This window comes from Lepidothrix coronata, unplaced genomic scaffold (genome assembly GCF_001604755.1).
Source record: "Lepidothrix coronata isolate B3197 unplaced genomic scaffold, Lepidothrix_coronata-1.0 Scaffold28, whole genome shotgun sequence".
Lineage (NCBI taxonomy): Eukaryota > Metazoa > Chordata > Aves > Passeriformes > Pipridae > Lepidothrix > Lepidothrix coronata.
Genome location: NW_016690208.1, coordinates 7,006,166 through 7,016,947, shown reverse-complemented (window position 1 = coordinate 7,016,947; position 10,782 = coordinate 7,006,166). Strand labels below are relative to the sequence as shown.

General features: G+C 51.4%; 1 protein-coding gene across 3 annotated transcripts in view; it reads right to left on the bottom strand.

The window, feature by feature from the left end:
• Window positions 1-4,952: 4,952 nt before the first annotated feature.
• Window positions 4,953-10,782, bottom strand: part of MVB12B (multivesicular body subunit 12B) — a 58,085-nt gene continuing 52,255 nt past the window's right edge. For all 3 annotated transcript variants that reach the window (XM_017810246.1, XM_017810244.1, XM_017810247.1), the window contains one exon: window positions 4,953-9,617. In XM_017810246.1, the coding sequence (XP_017665735.1) occupies window positions 9,531-9,617 (87 nt within the window). In that variant the 3' untranslated portion in view covers window positions 4,953-9,530. The remainder of the gene's footprint in view (window positions 9,618-10,782) is intronic.

Genomic DNA, 10,782 nt, shown 5'->3' with positions numbered 1-10,782 from the left:
ATCGCTGCTGCCCCCGACACCGCCCACCAAACCCCGGCTAAAGGAGGCAGGATCTGCTCCCAGCCCCCTCCCCTTTGCAAAGAGCACAAACCCAGGCTGTCTGTGCCCCAGGCCCCCCCCAAGCATCACCCTGTGCAGGACTGAGGGGGGGTGCCACTGAAGGGGCTGGTAACTGCTGTGGGATTTTTTTAATCTAGTTTCCTATGAAAACAAGGTTCCTGTGATCCCTGTGTGCTTGTCTGTCTGCCTGTCCTGCCCAATAACTTTGAACTCTTTTCTTTACTGATTTAAACCAGATTTCACAAAGAGGTAGAAGTCTCAAGGATAATTAAGTTCCTAAAAGCCTCATATATGTAGGCATTTGGGCAGAAAAAGGAATTAGAAAAAGAACAGGGGAAAAGTTTGCATTAAGGGCTTTGAGTACATCAACTGGCTTCTGCCACCCGTGACAGGTCACTGCTGGGGACTGTGGGAACAGGCCTACGTGTAGGTGGAATGGACAGAAAGTCTTTGTGTAATTCAGGGCACAGTAAGTTGCAGGAAGCCATCTCTGTGGCCTCCAAACTCGTGAAACGGATCCTCATATATCCCCAAGTTCGTACTCCTTGGGTTTTGCTGGCCCTTGGACCAGCCCATGGACACAACAGCTTTTTCCCAACCAGTGGGAATATATTTGTCACTATAGAACAATGACCACCACGACCATCCCTGGCAAGGGGCCAGCCCAGTCACTCTTACCCTTCCCCTCCACTTGCCTCTGCTCACCTCACACCCTCTGCTTTTCACCTGAGGCATCACAATGAACTCCCACTGTGCTCCTGCAGGACACCCCAGGAACAGCTACCATGGGCTTCTTGCCTGGTTTTGAATAAGGACCGTGTTCAGACACTCCTGGTTGGAGTGTTCCCCTGGCAGGGAATTAACCTGAGATGACCTTTTGGCACATCAGCTTCTCAGGCTCCGTTCTCTTGACACTTCAGTGACTTGGGAGGCGCCTTCCCCCAGCTCCCAGCAAACCCAGACAACCCAAATCCCAACCCTTTGCCATGAGTGTAGGAACAGCCACTGGTGTGCTCCCTGAGGAAAGGCAGAGCTGCAGGAGGAGGGACGTGCTGTTGGGCACTGCTGAGGTTCAGCCTCATCTCCCCTGCTCCCAACATGTATTTGGCAAAGACTGATGGACACCGCCCTCCTGGGCCTCACATGCTTCCCCTTCAGGTAGTTTCCTTAATATCCAGTGTGAATTTTCTTCATTACCATTTAAACCCAGCATTTTGGTGCTTCTGTCTGAGGGGAGGGGCCCATGGAGGGCTGTGGGTCCATTGCCAGGGAAGTGCATCCCTCCCCAGGGCTCAGCCATGGCCCAGGCCAGCAATGTGGAGCCTGCACAAACCCACCCAAACCCAGCCCAAGCCAAGGCACAGCCCTGTGCTTGGAAACTGCCTGTAAACTTTTTGAAGTTGAAAATCAAATTTTGTTTCTTTGCCCAGATAGATGACAGTGCTGTTCAATTTGATGAAAAAAATGTTTGGGACAATTACTATCTTTCTAGTTCCACACCAGATTAAATTATAAAACTATAAACTATAAGCAAACCAGTGAGCAGGCTCACCTGCTTGGCACAGATATGAATGCTCCCAAGAGAAGAGCGCAGCCCCCTCCTACCTCTGCCAACAGGTAGCTGAGAATCAGTTTACTCATTTTTTCAGAGATAACTGGCATCAGTTTTCCCTCCCCAGGAGAGTGCCTGCCCTGCTCTGTAGCACCCAGAGCTCTGGACTTTGGGTGAGGACATCTGCTATTTGATTTCAGGTTTCTTCACTTGCAGGAACCTCCGAGGATCTGCTTCCATCCTGCTGGACAATGGAAACTAAATTCGAGCCTTAAAACCTGTAACTGGAGCCAGACTTTCTCAGTGACAGTGAGCAGATCACATTTACAGTCCTGTTCCCATTCCAGCCCCTCAAAGAGGCTGCCCTGGAGGGTGGGCTGGGCTGTATGGGCTGGGAGCAACTCCTTCACCTGCACAGGTACCATTTGGGAAAGGTGCAGCACAGCACAGCCTCCACCGCACGAGTTGGTGGGAAGACTGTGAAACAATTCCTGGCAGAGCAGCTGGATGAATACTCAGTTTAATTTAAGATCCCACACTCACAAGTCCAACTACAAAGTGGTCCCACTTGGGGCATTCTCGCAGCTTTCGGTTTAATCGAGTAAAATCCTGGAGGTCGAATTTCACCCTCAGCAGAAGTGTGTCACGAGACTTCCAGCACTTCTGGTGGAAAAACCCCAGCCCAGAGCCCATTTCCTCCGAGAATCACACGATGGTTCATTCGGGCTTTCTCTCCTTGACATGTCGCCTGTTTTATTAACTTCTGCTTTGCTTTAAAAAGAGGCATCTACCATTTTGCTTCCCTGAAGAAGCTCATAATGTTATAATTCAAGTGTCAGGACAGATTAGGTTAAATGTGCTGTGTGATTCCCAAAGGAAAACAAACTTCCAAACATCCTCTGTTTGCCTTGTTCCATGTCATGGATCGCATTAGAGCTGAACATGTAATTCTGTCGCCTAATGTGTTAAAGTTGGCAGGAATTTTACTCTCTGTGCAAGGTGAGAAATTACTTAGCTAACAAAACATTTCGTTTCCCCCTCCTTGCGTTCCTTCTTTATGAGATTCTGAATGTGACATTTTCACAAAAATTCCCTGCACTTATTTGTGAAAAATGTATATTAAAACCAAAACACATCAAATGGAAAGAAATCACAGATGGTTTTATTCACAAGCAGCAGAATTAATGGCCTTCTCTACTCTTTATAAATATTGGAAGCAGATGAGTTCATTACTATTTCACTCTAATAAAGAAAACCTGCTTGATTTTGACAAGACATCTACTTATCTAGTGTTTCTACTGAATAATAAATCTATTTTCCTTGAAAAATAAAAGTTATCAACAAACAAAAACCTGCCTGGAAAATTTGCCAATCAAAAAAACCCCAAACATCTTCATTTCTGATAGTGCTGAAATGGAATTCGAGGGATTTTGAAAATGTCATTAATTTTCAGAATAGAAAGTTTTGAAATGTTTACTTTGTGGTTGTCTTAAATTTTTACATCTTTCAACAAAGCAAGAAGAAAAGTGAAAACATCTGACAAGGCTTTTGAAAAGAAAAGAGTCAGCACAGGCTGGATGAAGCTGTGGGCTCCTTTATCTTCCAGAAATCCACACACATGGAGCTGAGTTTAGGAGGGTTTTTTTAACCAGGCATTCAAACACTTCCCAGTCCCCAATCCCGGCTCCGTCGGGTTTGCCAGAGCTTCAAAGTGCTGTTGGCAGCTTTTCCTGCGCTGGGATAAAACATCTTACCCAGGGGAAGCAAAAGCTGAGTCATTTTTAACCCCAAACAACATTCACTGATGTGGTCATCTTGTTAGTCATGGAAATCCCATGTTAGCTCTGTTTGTGCTTCTTTCAACACTTATTAACCAAGGAGTGAGGAGGTTTTATTTTAAACTGCAGAAGATGTTTATCCTCTCTAGGGCCATGACAATCAGTTACATGGTTTATCCATCATTCCAGAGAAAGGAAAGGATTTTAAGAAACTCCCCAGGCAAGTTAATTTTTAAAGCTGTAGGAGGGAGAGAAGAAAAGAAAACAAACACCACCAAAGCCACCGGCACACAAAGCCTGACACAACCCTCTGATGCTGCAGGGACCACACCAGCCAGCTCCAGTCCCACACGGGCTGCTCCCCTTGGGCACTGGGAGGATTTCCTTGGGGGCAGGAATGGCCAGGAGACACCTCACTGGAAAGGAATGGCCACTCCCATGGCTGAAAACACTAAGCAGAGCAGAAGAAATTAGAAATTTTCCTTAGAAACCAAATTCTGTGAATGATGGATGATGTGAGCCAGCTCCTGTCCCACCCCATGTTGGAGGATGAGGGTCCTCCTGGCCAGTGGGCCTGGAAGCTCAGCAGCATTCCCAGGCACTGGGTCTGCAGCCCCACCAGTGTCCCGTGCCCAGGACTGAGCCCATGTCCAGGGGCAGCAGCTGAGCAGGCAGATGGACGGAGATGCTCGCAGGCCCCACCAGCACAGGGATGGCTCCGGGCAGCTCTGTGCCCACCTGCCACCCCAGGAAGCCACAGGCTGGCGTGGGATGGGCCCACTCTGGTTTATGTCCTCCCCACACCACCTCCTCCCCAGGCAGAACATTCAATCAGGTGCCAGTGACGGCTCCCACGGCAGCTCCAGGACGCTGCTGCAGTTTTTGGTGGAACAAGTGGTACTGCTTTCAAAAGGTTATAAAAACATGTGCCTGAAGAGAATGTCGGGAACTCGGGTATTAATCTCCCTTAATTCAAAGACCACTCAAAATAAGTGAGACAGAAATATTGGCTGGGGTGAGAAGATGCCAGAGGTCAGACTGTGCACCACCATCCGGGGTCAAGTTCAGAAGAATAATTTAGCATAAAGAATAAGAATTTTCAGTGTAGTGGTGTGGTATTGGCCTCTCCCTGGCTGAGCAGCCAATTCCCCCGTGGGGGTGCCCACCTGCCCACAGTGATGCCAGCGTGGCCACCGCAGCCCAGACCAGGTGGCCGTGGGCAGAGCTGATGGGACGGGCACTGCCCCAAGCCGAGCACTGCCCTCACTGCCACGGGCCCCATCCCTGTGCCAAGGACTGGTTTTGCCAGGTTTTGCCCTGTCCTGCCCCATAAAACACTTAAATTGAGCTGGGTTGACTTCTATTTTTGACTTCACAGCATACCTTTGGAGCAAGACATTTTAGACAGATTTTCCAAGGGTTTTTATACTCAATTTCCAAGAACAAAAAACTCAAAACAAGAGCATGTTCCCTACAGGGGATCGTGCTGCCACCCCTGCAATTCACCATTCCAATCCAGGTAGCTATTTCAGTCAGAAAATGAAAACACAAAGCACAGAGAATAAACTGATTAAAACAAGTTTCATTTAACAAATTATATTAAGAATACAGACAGAGTTATCACAGAATGAAACTTCCCTTTGTAAAATACAGGAGGGTCATCTAAAATAAATATAAAACATAGTAACATTCATAAGATTAATGCACAGTAAAATCACTTTCAATAACCCAACCATCTTAGAAAACCACTTTGCAACTGCATAAAAGGTTCTTCTCTGCCATTTGCATGATGACATTTAAATCTGTTGCTGTTAGGAAACAATTTTGTAACAAATGACCAGAATATCCAAAGTGTTTGGTTTCCCTATGGTGAATGAACTGAGCAGCACCTCACTGAGCTTGTTTGTGAGCAGGGGAGCAGCCTCCCCTCCTCCCTGCACCACAGCCAGGGGGATCTGGCTCGGGATGACTGACACCAGCACCGCTGGGCTGCCCCTGCCGGGATTCCCACTGCTGGGAGGGATTCCCGGCTGTTAGTCAAGGCTCCAAGGCTGAGGTAATTATCTGCATGCAGCAAGACGTGCCTGCCCTTCAGGAGGAGTGGGAACACCTCTCTGGGCTCCTGGGGCTGTCGTGGGAGAGGCCACGGGCACATCTGGGGAGACAGACCCTATGTCACCCTGGGGGCAGCAGGGAGGTGAGGGCCAACATGGGACCAGCCAGCTCTGCAGGCACCACATCCTGATTTCCCTCCCCCCAGGAGATCTCAGGGCCCCACGGAAGAGGAGATTCCAAGGTCAGCAGATGCATGCCCTTGCCACTAGCATCTGCCTGGCACGTGCCTGCCCATGCAGGGAATTCTCCAGGCTCAGCAGTGTGCACGTTCAGTCTGGAGAGCTCAGAACACTGAGGGAGCAGTGGTGGGTGTGAAATCAAACAAGCCCAAGGCTACAGACTACCAGCAACTTCTCACTGCACAGGAGGCTCCCAGGGATCCTCTGACAAACACTGCAGGCACACGCAGGGACAGCCACAGGAAAAGTCTGACAAAGTTCACTCCTACGGAACTACGGCTACGAGGTGCTCCCACAGGGGAGACACCCACTACAACTGTTCACACTTGAATTTTATCACAAAGTTCACACTCTACGTCACTTTCTGTTCTAATTTCTTGCCTTTCTATGGTTAACACAGCAGACAGCACAGCCCGGCCTGTGTGGGCACGAGTGACCAGCTTCTTGCTGTGGGGAATCCAGGAGGCAGCATGTCACTATGAATTCACATCAGAAGGTGTATTTTACAGTAAGCAAACCCCTTATTGCTGCTTTTCTGTCTCTGTTGCAGATATATGATAATTTGGCAAACTAACTTCTCCATCAGCCACAAGATTGAACTACCTAGAGAGCAGTTTTGTTCTACAAATTCAGGCAAGGTAGCCAAGCACATCTGGTAAAGCTCTGCAAATCCACTTCTGTTGCTTTCCACTGACTCATCCCCTCACTTGTGCTCCAGAAGACTTCTCCACAGCCAGACAACATCCGCATCAGGCTCCCTGAACATTTATTGCCTGGGCCAATACTTCCACAGTCGCATTTCGGACAGGGAGGAAGATGCAGAGAGATGCTCATAGTGGCCATGGTACCTGCCAGCATGGAGGACTCACTGCGAGGATGCAAGGACCAGCCTTGCAAGGAGCTGCTGGGAGTACAAAAGTTATGGAATAGCCAATAAAACCTGCCCATGGAAATGCTGACCTGACACTCTGGATCTTGGGAACTCAGCGGTGCAATGAAAAAAAGCTTCCTCTGAGCAGTGGATTGAGAAGCTGACACAGTCAACCACCCTGCACTGTGTGTCTTGCTGTGCTTTCAAGCACTGGCTCTGAGCCCTCTCCCTTTTGGAATCGCCCAGTTTTCCAGCCTGTAGTTAGCAGGGCTGAGAGCTCAGCTGGCTCTCAGCAGCTGCAGCTTCTTGCTCCAAACACCTTGATTGCATTTGCCCAGAGGAAAATGCACCTGCCCTGTCGTGCATTTGGAACAGGGTGTCCCTGCAGTGCCATGGTGCAGGATCGCACTGTGGAGAGCAAACTCACCTCTCAAGGTTCTTCACAGGTGCACCCCTAAGCAGCTTTGCTGGCCCAGTGTCAGAGAAGAAGTAACTACAAATATATCCTGAAGATGTAGATCCCTGTCCCAGCCACATGTCCTGCCAGTGTTTCAAGCACCCAATGTCTCCTGTAGGTCACTGCAAAGCAGGCTGAGCTCACTATCTCCAAGGCAGCTGAGCAAACCTAACGGTTAAAACATTAAAGCACCAATTTTATCTCTAAGCTAAATCTCACAGAAGGGACTCAAAGCTCTGCACCCATTTTCCCAGGCATACCCAGGGAGCGTGGCACCAAGTGCAGGGCTCGGCGCTCTCAGAACCCACTCCTCCCTGAGCCCCCCAGGCGCTGTGCAGGCAGCCCTGCCCTCACACGGGAAGAGGCAGCTTGAGGAAGGGCTCCTGGCAGCAGTCTCTCCATCTCCCAGTGGCAGGCACTGCCCCTGGAGCTCTGCAGACTGTGCTGGCTGCTCTGTGCCGCCCGCAGCCCTCACTCCTCCACTGGGAACAGGAAGGTCAGCTCTCATCCCAAAGCTATGAGGAATGCACGGCTGCAGACAGGTCCTGCCTACCTGCCGTGACCACTGAGCCACAGGAGAAGCTATAAATGGATGTCACAGAAAACTACAGAACAAATTACAAGCAGAAAAACAGACAGACAAGAGATGGATGAGATGGGTACAGCACTACAGCGTGGAGTGGATTTGAACTTCAAGTGAACCTGAGCCGAATGACCAGGCTGCCATGGTATGTTCATTTGTCGATGTCGGCATCATCAATCTGGCCTTTGTGAAGCCTGGCAGTGAGGTCTGGCTTTTCTTTCCAGCAGGATAAATAACAACTAAAAATGTTGCTGCAACCTCCAAGTAAACGAGCACTTCCAGGGGGTCACACAAGGCTCCAGAGCTGGTGCAAATGGCACAGCCTTAACTCTTTTGCCCAAAACTAACACACCTGCAACCAAACTGGCCTCTGCTCTCCAACCACATGGCTGCTCTACAGAGGCAGCTCCAGAAAATTATTTACCTGATTGGAAGCAGCTGAAGCAAAGATCTGGACTCAGTTTGTCTTGAATGTTACAGTATTTTGTGCTCATTATCCCAGCAGTACGGTGCGGTGCCTTAAAACCAGAAATGAATCTTTGGACAAGAAATATTTTACATATGTACAAATAAAAAATAGAAGCTGACAGTACAAAACCTGCACAGACAGTCACCATTCTGTGCAACTAGCAAATGCCAGATCAATCCAAGGCAGTGCAAAGCGGGTCGGGGCACACATATGACCCAGGCTGAGAGACAACACTGTTACTGTTACCATGGCAATTGCATTTCAGTGGGGTCAGGAAATCACTATTTTACAATATAAAAAATTGTATGTTTTAACACTTACTCAAAAATTGCCATTTTGCTGCCATGATGTAGCTTTGTTTTACAGCAGAGACTTGAAAGAGCAGCATGGAGTCACATGGGCACTTGTAAATAACTTATTACAGCAACAGACTTCTCCAAGACATGCGTTTGGCTCGTGAGTGAGCCCAGGTCAGCGATCACAGGGGGCTCAGGTCAGGGTTTAATGCATCCCACTCTCATCCTGCACCACGTCAGAGTTCAGTGCTTCCCTGGGAGTGCCCAGGGAACAGGCACATCTCTTTTATTTTAGCAGCTAGCGGGGCACATTAGAGAACTGTCTTGAGTGACGGGCAGGTGATAGCATCCTAGTTGTCAGCAGGGTCCTGGCTCCACAGGCAGCTTGGCCGGGTCAGCAGGGTGCTGCCAGGGTCTGCCAGCGTGGTGCTGCCAGCATCCAGACGGAAAGAAACACAGGAGTTTGTTGGTCTAGATCCGGATGGACACATGGACACCCTGCGCAAAGCGGAGGTGCTTCACCTTGGCGCTCTGCCCGCCCTGCCCTGCCCTGCCAGTGCCCAGGGAGAGTCCAAGACAGGTATGAGCCAGTGGCCTCAGCTCCCCCAGCTACAGCAAATCCAGTGACTACAGTGGGTGTATGGGGGGCGCTGATCCTGGCTGTGGCAGAACTGCTGTGCCCAGACCTTGGCAGAGGGATGGGGCATCTGCTGCAGCTCAGTGCTGCTACTGGACCGAGCACCGCAGGGACCTCCTGCTGCAAGGCATAGAGAGCTGACCAGCTCCACAGCAGCTCGGGCAGCGTTACCCAGCCGTGCCTTTCACTGTTCCTTTTAGGGCTGAGAGTTCTCGATGGTCTGCGAGCTCCCAGCTGTGTTTGCAGGGGTTTGCTACAGCTTTGGATTCTGTGACTGTCCTGCAGCAGGATTACAAAGTGGGGATGACCAAGGCTCCCAGTCCTGTACTCACATGGAGAGGGGTCTGCAGCAGTGTGGGGGTGCAGCTGCCGAAGGGGGTCCCAACGCGTGGAGCGGCGTGTGCAGGGGGTGGTGCAGCGCAGGGTGGCGGTGGTGGCCGGGTGCACGGAGGTGTGCCAGGACGGTCCCAGCACTGTGTCCTGTGTCCCGCTCAGTAGTATGCACGCACACGCCTGCTCCGGCCGATGGCCCCTCAGGATGGCGGGACCGGTGGGCAGCGGGTGGGGCTGGGTGGCAGCCGGGCCGCCGCGCTCTGCTCCGTCCGGAAGCTGTAGTCGTACTGCAGGGCAAAGCAGAGAGAGGGAACCTTGGGGCACCGACCCATGCAGCCCAGGCCAGGGCATGTGACCACGCAGCCACACTGCTCATGCCTGGGGTGGGACGACACAAGGAGCAGAAGAATGTGGTAAAAATTGGGCCTGGCAGCAGCTGGCCCAGGCAGGGCCCATATTCGGTGAGCCTGCTGGCATCACCTGACCCCACAGCAGTGACCACCCCAGGTAGGATTTACCCCCTCCCTCAAAACCCAGCATTAACACAAACATGACCATACTCATCCTGCACATAAAGCAGCTACTCAGAAAGATTCCCCTTGGCAGGTTTTATACACAAGCCAGTACCATCAGAATTAACATTTTTGGTTTGACGAGGTGGGTAAAATTTCTATATACACATCCCTGCACCCCCGCAATGTCACTGCAGCCGAGGGACACCCCTGCAACTGAGGGACAGCCCCGCACAGCCACGGAGCCCAGGAGCTGCAGCGCCTGGCATGCACTGTAGCAGTGCCATCTCGTGGCACACTGTGGCTGCATCCCGCAGGCCCTGGGCCACCCTGGCCCCTGCCAGGGCACCCCAGGAGAGGCCGAGGTGGCGGTGGCCCACCCACGGTGGGTGGGTAGTCGAAGCAGCACCGTGCAAGGGGGCTGTCGGGGCAGGAGCTGCCTGGGACCACAGCACACCCACTGCAATGGCCTCACATGGGGACTGCCCCCCACACATCTCCCAGTGTCCCATTTGTGGCCCCTGGAACGTCACAAACACATCTCCCTGTGGCCTTGGACCACTCCTTGCCAGCTGGCCAAGGGCACAAGACACATTGCCAGCAAGGTGACCCTGGGAACCAGCAACTGTGCTGGCAGCTGGCCTGGGGCTGTGCCACCTGTGCTGGAGCTGTGCCAGTTGTGCCAGGGTTATGCTGAGGCTGTGCCAGGTCTGTGCCAGTTGTGCCAGGGTTGGGCTGTGGCTGTGCTGGGGCTGTGCCAGTTGTGTCAGGGCCGTGTTGGGATTGTTCTCATTGTGCAAGGCTGTGCCAGGTCTATACCATCTGAGTAGAAGGTGGGGTTGTGTCAGGCCTGTGTTGGGACTGTGCCAATTGTGCTGGGGCTGTGCCAGGTCCATGTCAGTAGTGTTGGGGCTGTGCCAGGGCTGTGCCGGGGCTGTGC